Source organism: Solanum dulcamara, chromosome 2 (genome assembly GCF_947179165.1).
Source record: "Solanum dulcamara chromosome 2, daSolDulc1.2, whole genome shotgun sequence".
Classification (NCBI taxonomy): domain Eukaryota; kingdom Viridiplantae; phylum Streptophyta; class Magnoliopsida; order Solanales; family Solanaceae; genus Solanum; species Solanum dulcamara.
The window spans coordinates 81,571,857-81,584,434 of record NC_077238.1 but is presented as its reverse complement, the minus strand read 5'-3'; the positions used below and the strand labels follow the sequence as shown (position 1 = coordinate 81,584,434).

Genomic DNA, 12,578 nt, shown 5'->3' with positions numbered 1-12,578 from the left:
AGACTCCAAGGTGCGTCTCCAATCTTCCAGCTTAGCGTTAACTCCGCTACGAGTCTCATCGATGAGGACTATGTCGTCCGCAAAAAGCATACACCATGGCACCTCCCCTTGAATTTGCCGCGTCAATCCATCCATAACCAAGGCAAATAGAAACGGACTAAGAGCTGATCCTTGATGCAACCCCATCATAACTGGGAAGTGTTCTGAGTCCCCTCCTACTGTCCTTACCCTGGTTTTGACACCCTCGTACATGTCCTTGATCACCCTTATGTACGCTACAGGTACACCTTTAGCCTCCAAACATCTCCATAGTATCTCTCGTGGGACTTTATCGTAAGCCTTTTCCAAGTCGATGAATACCATATGCAAGTCTCTCTTCCTCTCCCTATATTGCTCCATTAGTCTCCTCATAAGGTGGATGGCGTCTGTAGTTGAGCGTCCCGGCATAAATCCGAACTGGTTCTCTGAAATAGACACGCCTCTCCTCACCCTCATCTCTACCACTCTTTCCCACACTTTCATAGTATGGCTTAGAAGCTTAATACCTCTATAGTTGTCACAGCTCTGGCTATCCCCTTTGTTTTTGTAAAGCGGGATCATGATGCTCGATATCCATTCTACGGGCATCGTTGCAGTCGTAAAGATGACATTAAATAACCTAGTCAGCCATTCCAAACCTACCGAGCCCGCACTCTTCCAGAATTCTCCAGGGATCTCGTCAGGTCCGGTCGCTCTTCCCCCGCGCATCCTACGAACAGCATCCTTAACCTCATCGACCGTAATACTCCTACAACCCCCAGAATCGTGACTCCTTCCTGTATGTTCCAAATCTCCCAACACAATTTCTCTGTCCCCTTTGTCATTCAAAAGTTTATGGAAGTATGACTGCCATCGTTGTTTGATAAGGGTCTTCTCTACCAATACTTTTCCGTCTTCGTCTTTAATGCACTTCACTTGATCCACATCGCGTGCCCTTCTCTCCCGGGCCCTGGCTAGCTTGAATAATTTTTTGTCCCCACCTTTCTCTTCCAGTTCAGCATAGAGACGTTCAAAAGCTTCCAGTTAAACATGTTATTATTATAATAAATTTCTTACAATAAATATAAAATATAGATCAAAATTTTTAGATTCAATTAAATTCGTAAATTATATTCTAGCTCCGCCCCGATAAATGAGATGTCAACAAGGCTATCCTCATCCCAAAAGTCTTAGGTAAGCTTACTTTGTTGAATTAAGTGTAGTGTCGGCAAAAATCAAGATTTGCAAAATCTTGGAAAATAGTTGTGTATGTGTGTGTGTTTTTTTTAGTGAGGGTGATGGATCTACTTTTTTGTATAGTCATATAATATAGTGCTTTACATGGATCATTTATAGTACACAATCAAGTCAAAGATTGATAATTGTCGATTGACCAAAAATATTATTTTATTTATTTATTTTCCTCTTGAGGTCCTCATCTAGTCATCTAAAAGTACTTGTACCAAATGCCAATATTCAACTGCTTTAATATTATTTTAAAAAAAATGGTCAAAAATATTTTTAAATTATTTAAAATGAATAAAAATGTCCTTTATTTATAGTTTGATTCAAAAATATCTGTATCATCAATACTTTGATCCAAAATGCCCTTATTGTAATTTAATGGATCAAAAATGCCCCAATTGTTACAAAATGGATAAAAATGGCCTTTTTCCGAATAAATATATATATTTTAAAAAAACTAAATCTTGTTGCTTATAAAAATATTACTTTTAATGAATTATATTCTTGTTTTCTTTCTTTTTAAACCACTTTAAGTAATTAAAATGTAGGAAATTATTTTATTCTTCGTAATCTCATTTTATCAATTAAAAGTAGAATAATTTCATGTATTTTAAGTTTTAACGGATAATATATGTCATATATATAAGATCATAATAAATTAATCATTATTTTTTATTCAAATAACGATAAAAAATAATTATAATAATATTTTTTTATTAGCAAATGTTTATTCTATTCCAAATGTTTAATTTTGGATCAAACTATAAACGGAGGCATTTTTATTCATTTAAATAGTTTAAGGGTATTTTTGACTCTTCCCTTTTTTTTAATAATAGTGATGTTCAAACTAGTTTTTTATATCTTGAATTTAATGGCTAATTAAACTAGAGTTTTAACTAACGAAATTCAAAATATGAACAAATAAATATACAAAAGAGTAAAAGGGGATTTATCTAGGGTCTACCAAAAATAGTTTCTCTACATCATAAAAATAGGAGTAATGTCGGCCTACATTATATCTTTCTCAGAAGTGGTATGTTGTTGTTGTTGTACTGTTTGCGTAAAATATAGACATAATACATAAACACACTTAAATTTGGCTTCAGCTGACAAATAATCACTCCAACATTGAGTATGCACGTGCAGACACCTCAACTCGTCTCCACACTGTGTCAATTAAACACTCCAGCTTAACGATCCTCCTAACACCACCCAAAAGTTATGTATCACGTCAACATCGGATGTCCACGAGACGGATTAGAGTGCTAGTTGCCAACTAAAATCATATTAAGGTATCTATATATACACTCTCAAAGTTAGAGTGCTTAATTACTTGTCATCCGAAATCAAATTTAAGTGTCTATTTATGTATTATATATCATAAAATACTTTGCATAAAATCCCTTGTTGGTAACCAACTTAGCTTGAAAAGGGGTGCTTGAACAAACAAGCGATAGCTTTTTGTGGATTTCATTTTATATAAAGGGAACCATCATATAAAATCTAGCAAATTCCTATTCAAATCAAAAGTGGGAAAAAGAAAAAGAAAACACTTACTTTTCACCAAGAAGAAAAAGAACACTTGAGTGACATAAGATGTTGTGGACACTTTAGAAAGACAGGCGGCAGAATGAGAAAATATGTGACTTTGTGGGCCGAGCCGCACATAAAATTTGACTTAAAAGGGGACATTTGCAGCCCAATGAAGCAACCAAGAAATTGTCTATAGCATGTGAGCAAATGTATTTAGCTCTTGCATAAAAATAAAATAAAAAACATTTAAACTATATGCAATAACAAATTGTGTAAAATACTTTTACATGATGGAGTATAATTTTAACTATTATGATAGTTTAGCTATGTACTAGTATCATTTTATAAAAAAAATTATTTTATAAGTGATCAAACAAACAAAAAGTGTGTGTCACACTCATGAAAGACTGATATGCTAGAGGAAGATGGGGATGACGTCAAGTCCTCATGGCTCTTATAGGTTGGACCACTCTTTGTCGTAGTTTTGACGCTAGATTCGATTGAGTTCCTAACTATTATTTTAAATATTTTTTTAATATTATTTATAGAACTTATAGCATGTTTGATCAACTATTTGAAGTCTAATTAGTTTAAAAAGTTATTTTTTTTGTTATAGATGTGTTTCAAAAATATATTTGTCAATATTATAGCAATAGTTTGTGGTTAGCTTGTACATGGTTAAAAATAAGTGTTTATATGTACAAGCTTTTGTTTAGCTTATAAACACAGTTTCTATTACTATTTAAAATCACGTTTTTTTAAATAAAATAAGACTTAACCAAATACCTTAACTTTGTAAATAAAAAATATGTTTAGTTCCTCATAAACTTGATCAAACAGATTATTAAACTCGATAAGGAAACTACTACTCTCTTTCTCAATGTAATATAATTAGTTATCTTCTTTCTATGTAATAATTAGTTTGAGAGAAAAATCCAATGCCAAATCTCATAGTGATAAAAGGTCCCAATAATAATAAAAAAAAATAAAAAATAATTGGACCATCTTTTCCACGTTTTTATGTTTTTATATGTACTAATTGTATAGTTGGCCAATGTTTCACCCCATTTTTTCATATTACATTAGCTAGAAAGAGAGAGAGAAAAAAAAGTGGCTAAAATGGTAAGAGCTCCATGTTGTGAGAAAATGGGGTTGAAGAAAGGGCCATGGACTCAAGAAGAAGATCAAATTTTGATATCTTTTATTCAAAAATATGGACATGAAAATTGGAGGGCACTTCCTAAACAAGCAGGTGAGTTTTTTATTATTATTTATTTCTTTTAATATATGATTAATTTCTCCAACTCTTTTGCTTCTTGTATTTAATTTTTTTGTTACATTTCCGTCGAAAAATGTGAATTTTCAACGGAATTGGTTAGAATATAGCTTGTTCGAAATATTTTTACAGGATATTCTGCTAGAAATTCCATATTTTCGACGAAAACATCTAAATTCATGTTCTTTTTGGTAGTGAACGAAGTTTACCTCTAATTATAAAAAAAAAAATTTCTTTAAGCGAATCAATTTATCCTTAGTATAAGACTTAATAATTTATATTTTTGATACAATAAATTTTTATCAAATATACAATCGTACTCGACTCGTTGGAATTAGAAATGGATTTCCTTAGCATACAATTGAAGAGCTTATTTGTTGATTTTCGTTGCACTCAATTTCTTCTCATTGAATATATGGTTCAAATTAAGTAACTTCTTGACTGTTATGATCTTATAATATAATCAATTTCTTTTTTCATGAAAAAATAATATTTTTTTGTTTGAACTTGTTATAGGTTTATTAAGGTGTGGAAAAAGTTGCAGATTAAGGTGGACAAATTACTTAAGGCCAGATATTAAAAGAGGAAACTTTAGTGAGGAAGAAGAAGAAATCATCATTAAGCTACATAAACTTCTTGGAAACAGGTACAATAATATTTATTTTCATATAGTAATTATCTATATATTATTATTTTATAATTATTTATCACCTTGTTTCTTTTTGTAGCCTTCTTCATAGTTTCTTGTTCATGCATGTATTTGGTTTGATGTATTAGTGATATTGGGATTGTAATACATGGTTTAATTATTATTACATGTATTTGTTATACAAATTAAAGGACGATATATGGTAAATAAATAATATAGAAATTCTTTTTTAGGAATTTTTATCTAGAGTTGATTTCTCATTTGGTCATTCAACTAATAATTATTATCTTATAAAATCACTTTCTTTATTGAAAAAAATTGGAACTAAGAAAAAATGTGATTTTCGTAGATAATTATAACTATTAGTTGAACAATCATCTAAACAATCAATCTGAATTACCTATTGTATGGGCATGTTCGTCTTTATATATATATATACTCTCTTATCCACGTATATCTAATACAATATATATGTATTACTTACTCCACTTTCTATACAATATGAAATAATACATAAACTCTCGTATAACTTATAATACATGTATTAGTTATACAATATTTGACTCTTCCGTTATTAAAATCCATATAATAAGTTATACGGATTTTAATATTGAAAACCATATACATGGTTTGCATTTTTTTATATTAATGTTATTATTAATAAATGTGACTTTTTTCCTATTTGTTTCTTATGTTTAGATGGTCTGCAATTGCATCAAGGCTGCCAGGAAGAACAGATAATGAAATAAAGAATTTTTGGCACACTCACTTGAAGAAAAGATTAGAACAACACAATGATCTAGCATCTACTACAACTACCAAAAAAGGGCATGAAATGACAACAAATGTTACACAAAATATTGAAGAGCATCATATAATTTCTTCAAATTATTATCAAGATTCACAAAATATTGTTGCCTATCATCCAACTTCATGCCATGATCAAGAAGATCTTCAAGAAAATAATTCAAGTTCTCATGACACTCAATCAAACAAGGAGGAGAACATGCAATATTCAACAAATTATGGACATGGGGACATGACTAGGTTCAACAATGATATGTTTTTTTGGTATAATGTCTTCATGAGTTCCGGAAACAACGCGTCTGATGAGATCAATTAGAGGCGTATTTCAGGATCAAGAGCCAGAAGGTTCACAAAATAAGTGTGATTTTATTATGTATATGTTTGAATTTTTTCGTGTGATATGTAGACATATAGTTTGAGGCGAAAATCTTAATGGGCTTGGTTCAGTTGAACTCACAGAAATCGCTCTAGACCCTGCCGCTAAATTACTAATTATGAGAGTTGTAGTTCTACAAGATGTGTGTTTGTATTTATCATTTAGTAATTTAAGATTGTTGGTATTTATATTTTTAGTAGTATAATCAATTAGGTTGTGAATTTTAATAAAATTGAAGAAAAAAACATTTTAGTGTGCATGGTAGCCAGGGAAGAAAATGATTTCCATTGAAAATGATTTCTTTGGAAAAGATAAATTGTTTCTGTGTACTTGGTTGACTAGATTTGAAATTATGTAAAATATGACAGTGCCACAAGGCATATAAAAGGTTATGAGGAAAATGTTGCAACAATAACAAACAATAATAACATGCTCAGTACCGTAATTCCACAAGTGGATGTGAGGATTAGAGGGTAAGATATCCTCGGTATTATGCTTATCTTTGTGAGGTAGAGAGGTTTCTTCTGATAGATTCTCAGCTTAAAAGAAATATTTTTAAAATAAAATCGCAAGAGAATATAACAAAAAAAATAGCAGTATACAAAGAAAATAAAACAACATATTATGACGTTAAATTAAAATGTTAATTTGAAACGAGGATGCCAAATATAAAGATAAATTCAGAATTTCAAATTTAGATATCCCATCTTCATGTCATTAATATTAAACTCTTTTCATTTTTAAACTGACTTTAAATATTATATTTATTAAATTTTGGTGAAGTCCACACATATGTCTAACTTAAATAATCGGTGTCCTCTTTTGCTACCAGACTGATTCTCTTTCCTTGAGATGAGTGAATGAAGGCGTTGTAGTGAATACTTTTTTCATGGAAATAAATCCCTTCGACTGAATGAACCATTGTTGATGAAATCATGTTCCATAAATACTCACACTAATTAAGGAGTAATGTAACATGAGATAAGGTATGAAACCAGTCTAATTATTATTTTCATGAATCGACCTAAATCTCTCTCCCCTCAATTGTAGAATTTTGGCTCTAATAAAGAGAGAATCTATCCCTATCTTATAGCGAGAAAAAACATTTTCTATTCTCCCGTATTATGAAACAGACTTGAACATAGCCTCAAATTATTTCCTTACTTTATCTTCAAAAATAATTAGTTAAGTGATCAAGGGCGGTCAAATATAGACTCTCACTGTTTAAAAAAGAATGATCTATTTTGATTTTTAGGCTTTTTTCAAAAAGTATGACGCATTTCTTTTTTGGGAACACTTTAATTTTAACTTTTCACGTAACATATTTAAAACCACAAGATTAAATTATATTTTGGTACATTTGACATAGCTTTAATTTAGAAGCACTAAATTGAAAAGTCTTCTTTATTTTCTTAAAATTCCGATTAGGTCATTTTTTTTAAACGGATAGAGTATGAGATAGGTTGCGGTTCTTTTCAGAACTTACTATTATGCAAAAATGTGTTTCTGAGAACAAGAAGTTCGCGTGGCCTAATGGATAAGGCGCTCGCCTCCGGAGCGGGAGATTGTGGGTTCGAGTCCCACCGTGAACGATTTTTTTGTTTTTTTCCAGTGGCAAATTGCCAAAATATACTCAGTTCATAGATAATCTGCAGAAATTGTATGACCTCAATTACCATCCTTATTACACGTAACTCTAGCCTTGTTTCAAGAGATCAATCTTGTACGAGCTCAATCATTATCCTTATGAGTAACTCGAGTTTTGTTTCTAGAGATCATTCTTGTACGAGCTCAATTATTATCCTGCACGAGTTTAATAACCATTCTTACGAGTAACTCAAAGTCTTGATCCTAGAGATCATTCTTGCATTAGCTCAATTAATCATCTTTACGAGTAATGAGTCTTGTTTCTAGAGATTCTTGCAGAGCTCAATTTACCATCCTTACAAGTAACTCGAGTTTAGTTTCTAGAGATTCTTGCACAAGCTCAATTAATCATCTTTACGAATAATTCGAGTCATGTTTCTGGATATTCTTAATTGCATGATCTCAATAACCATCCTAACAAGTAACTTGAGTCTTGTTTCTAGAGATTCTTGCCAGAGTTCAATTATCATCCTTATGAATACATAACTTGAAGCTTGTTTTTAGAGATAGAGATTCTTGAACGGGCTCAATTACCATCCTTACGAGCGCAATGATACTTGGCTAATAGAAGCTTAATAAGTCACTTTTTAAATCAAGGTTTTCACTAGTTTGAGACGGAGATGTAACGATAAAAATAGTTATAGTTCTTTCCTTTGGTAATTTAGATGATACAAAGTGATGGAGTCACCCTTGTTCAAAATATGTTAATTGACACCTTTTATTAGAAAATTATATTATTCAACTCTTATTAGTCAGTCATTGCTTATTGTGAATGAAAGTGAAATATTCTGACGGCGTCATTAAATACGAAATGGAAAAAGTAGACAACTTTCATTATTTGGACTTAAAAGGTAGAGATTTAGTATATATATATATATTCAACTTCTAATTAATATGAGCTTACATTTGAATCATGGGCCAAATATATAGTTGTCACACCTGAAGAGTTATTGTGTTGTACCAACTCTATTTCAAGAATATTTACATGATAATTTTTTGGTGCGGAGCTAGAGAGAAAATTACGGATTCGATAGAATTATTTGGTCAATTTTTTGTATTTGTATTAAGAAATTTACTTAATATGTATAAATAATTTATTTAATAACCAATAAACCTATTTTTCTATATACAATTTATCAAAATTTATAAACTCAAAATTTCGACACTCCACAATTTTAATGAAAACAATGAATTATAACTTGGACACAAAATAAATCAGAAACAAAATTACGTTGTTTCACTAGAAGGAACATATTACTTCAATTTTTTTGGATTAATTAGGATAATACTTTTTATTTTTGATTGCCACGAAGCTTCCTAATGTTCGATTTTAAATTAGATATGAAATACCCCCACAATGAGAGTTATATATGGAATATGACTTACCACGAGACGTTGGATTCGAGCCTTGAATAATGATACAATTTTTTTTTAATAGGAAATGCTTCTCTTTTTATAAGTCATATGACAATAATTTGAATTAGTCAAAGTGTCGGTAAAAAATTAATTATTGAATTGCAGGAAAAAAAAGTACTTATTACTCCACTAGTAAATGTTACTCTTATAATATATTACTTCATTCGTTTTAAAATACTTTTCATGTTTATGAATTTTGACCAACACATTAACATGCATTTTTTCACCATATGGGAATGAAAAGAATTCTTGTTCGTAGTACTTTTAAAATTTTGAATTTAAATTTTAAAAGTTAATCAAATTATTTTTTGATAAAACGAAACGTGACTAAGTATTTTAAAACGAAGAAAATACTCAACTACTAGTACTTTACCAGACAGAATACTGCTTCCTCCAATCACTTCAAATTAATGCCAAAATTAAAGCTTTCCCTTTCTTGCAAAAATACCCTCTTTCCTCAAAAGCCACTATCCTCAATCATTACTCTATTTCCCAATATCTATTATATTCTAATTCTACACACACAAATATGGCCAGTGTCCCTCTTCTTTTTCTTCTTCTTTCTTCTTGTAGCCTCTTTTCTTGGAAAAAAATTCTCATCAATTTCATCTTTTAAGGTAATTTTTTACTCGACCCAACTCAGCTCAGCTCAGCTCGATTTGATTTTATTCTTTCTTACTTACTAAACTAAACCTCTTTTCAAAGATTTATATAGCTCTAGTATATAGTTTAGCTCATTTCAATCCTGAGTTCAATTCGCTTTTTCTTCTCTCTTTTGCTTAACAAATTCAAGCTCTTCCATTTTTTTTTATGTATAGCATTAGCTACTCAATCTAAGTTCACCTTGACTCGATTCAGCTGGATTTTTCAAAATTTCTAACTTCATCATTCAATTCACTTCAATTCAGCTCGACTCAGCTTGGTTTGGTTTTATTCTCTCTTTTACTTAACATTAACAAACTCAACCCCTTTAAAGATTTCTAACCTTGTACTCAATCCACTTCAGTTCAACTCGATTTTGTTTTATTCTCTTTTTTTACTTAACACACTCAACTTCTTTCAAAATTTCAAGACTCTACTCAATCCAGTTAAATTCAGTTCGGCTCGGCTTGACTTGGCTTGGCTCACAATAAATTCCCTAATTGTCCTTTTGTCATTTCCTCTTACTACTACTAACCATATCAGAAGTAAATACTATCCATTATTAACTTGTACCTAATAATAAATTCATAATAACTTCACAAAACTGTTTTTTTCCTCCCTATTTCAAGAATCAATCTTTTTCTATTCACCTTAAAAAAAAGGGATTCTTGATTTAATTCCATTTTTTTCAAACCCCACTATAAGATCTGAGTAGAAAACCCTAGAAGTGCAAAAAATAACATAAAATGGATTTTGTCACAACACAAGGAAATAATTTCACTACATCTGGTAACAACATGGTTCAAGGTACAAACTTTATTGCCAAGAGTACTACCATGACTGCATCCTCGGTTCCTCCATTGAGTCGATATGAGAATCAGAAACGTCGCGATTGGAACACGTTTTGCCAGTATGTTAGGAACCACCACCCCCCTCTTTCACTTCCTCACTGTAGTGGTGGACATGTCTTAGAATTCCTCAGGTACGTACTTATCTAAAAGTTTAAGTTATGATTTTTTGTACAATGAAAGTGGTTATTTTTTGAAAAAAATAATTATTTTTGGACAATGACATGTATTCTGAAAAAATATTTTCATGTTTGATAGGAGAGATATTTATTTTTTATTTTTTGAAAAATGTTAATAGTGTGTTTTGATGAAGATTTTAAGTTTTTGTTAAGATTGATGAAGATGTTTTAAGTATGATATGAATTTAACAGTTAATATGTCACATTTTTATTCAATTTACTTTCCTCGAAAATTGAGTGTCATACTTTCATTCAATGGACTTTAACTTACAAGTGAGTGAAGTTATTTTTCCCCTTCTGGATTCTTGCAATCCAAAATTAAAAATTGACTTATTTTTCTAGAAAAAACGTTTTCCATCACACTTTTCCTTCAATTTTCTCCCCTCGAAAAGTGAACAAAGTCATAGTTCCACTTTTGGACAGAAAAAACCTTTAATGTTCTCGCTATCAAAAACTAAAGATTGACTTATTTTTCTGAAAAACTTTTTACATTACACTTTTCATTCAATTTTAGTGAACGAAGTCATTTTTCCCCTTTTGGATAGAAAAAACCTTTAATGTTCTTGCAACCAAAAACTAAAGATTGACTTATTTTTCTAAAAAATGTTTTCCATCACACTTTTCCTTCAATTTTCTCTCCTCGAAAAGTGAACGAAGTCATTTTTCCCCTTTTGGACAGAAAAAACCTTTAATGTTCTCACAATCGAAAACTAAAAATTGACTTATTTTTCTAGAAAAAAACGTTTTCCATCACACTTTTCATTCAATTTACTCTCTCAAAACGTGAATGAAGTCATCTTTCCCCTTTTGAACAGAAAAAACCTTTAATGTTCTTGCAATCAAAAACTAAAAATTGACCTATTTTTTAAGAAAACGTTATTCGTCACACTTTCATTCAATTTACTTTCCCTGAAAAGTAAGCAAAGTCATCTTTCCCCGCTTAAGAACATGAAAAAAATAATTAATGTTCTCGCAACCAATTACAAAACTAAAAAAATTGACTTACTTTTTGGAATTATATCATTGTTCGTCACCACATTTAAGGCGAAATTTATATAATTAATTTTTATTTATTTAATTATGTCTTCAACAGATACCTGGACCAGTTCGGAAAGACCAAAGTCCACAACCAAAATTGTCCATTTTTTGGGCTACGAAATCCACCAGCACCTTGCCCTTGTCCATTAAGGCAAGCATGGGGGAGTCTTGATGCACTAATTGGTAGACTTAGAGCTGCTTATGAAGAAAATGGTGGGAAGCCAGAAATGAATCCATTTGGATCAAGAAATGTGAGGCTATTTTTAAGAGAAGTGAGGGATTTTCAATCTAAATCAAGAGGGGTTAGTTATGAAAAGACAAGGAAGAGGTCATCATCATCAACAAATAATAATAAGCATAAAATAAAAGTGGTGGTTGATAATGGTGATTGTAATACGGGTGCAACTTTCCGCGGACACACAAATATTGGTAATAATAATTGAGAGTGATTGTGTAGATGGGAGTCATGGTGATCAAGGGGTTCAGATTGCAAAAACAATAGCTTACAAAAATGTAAGAATGAAGTTGCGTATATAAGATCCAATGTGATTGATTTGCATTTTCCCAAATTTAGCTTGTGTTGTGGGAGCTTAGTGTACTGAAATACGTGCCTTTTTATTGAGTAATTGTGTAGTTGAAATTAGGGTACAATATAGTGTTAGAAAAACTATGGTACGTAGTTATATATATATATATATATATATATATATATATATATATAATAGAATGCGAAATTAGGATATGATTTTGCATGAATCCTGTCTTTATTATAAAATAAGGTGTTTGTTAATCAATTATATGTGACATGGATAATTATAATGTGATTTAATTATCTCTTTTTTGCCTAAATGTTGTGATATATTTAATATATGTGTAAAGAATTTTTACAGTATATATGTATTTT

At 30.7% G+C, this 12,578-nt stretch overlaps 2 protein-coding genes and 1 non-coding gene across 3 annotated transcripts; all 3 read left to right on the top strand.

Moving 5' to 3' along the window:
- The first annotated feature begins 3,848 nt into the window (after window positions 1-3,848).
- Window positions 3,849-6,043, top strand: LOC129878682 (transcription factor MYB14-like). Its single transcript, XM_055953476.1, has 3 exons — window positions 3,849-4,048; window positions 4,589-4,718; window positions 5,421-6,043. Exons 1-3 carry the CDS (start codon window positions 3,916-3,918, stop codon window positions 5,842-5,844), a joined length of 687 nt encoding a protein of 228 aa, XP_055809451.1. The 5' UTR covers window positions 3,849-3,915; the 3' UTR covers window positions 5,845-6,043.
- Window positions 6,044-7,423: 1,380 nt separating this feature from the next.
- TRNAR-CCG (transfer RNA arginine (anticodon CCG)) lies at window positions 7,424-7,496 on the top strand. The gene has a single exon. It is a non-coding gene; the product is annotated as a tRNA-Arg (tRNA).
- Window positions 7,497-9,707: 2,211 nt separating this feature from the next.
- Window positions 9,708-12,363, top strand: LOC129881062 (protein LIGHT-DEPENDENT SHORT HYPOCOTYLS 1-like). Its single transcript, XM_055955390.1, has 2 exons — window positions 9,708-10,591; window positions 11,730-12,363. The coding sequence occupies exons 1-2, from the start codon at window positions 10,356-10,358 to the stop codon at window positions 12,115-12,117; spliced, it is 624 nt and encodes a 207-aa protein (XP_055811365.1). The 5' UTR covers window positions 9,708-10,355; the 3' UTR covers window positions 12,118-12,363.
- The last annotated feature ends 215 nt before the right edge of the window (window positions 12,364-12,578 follow it).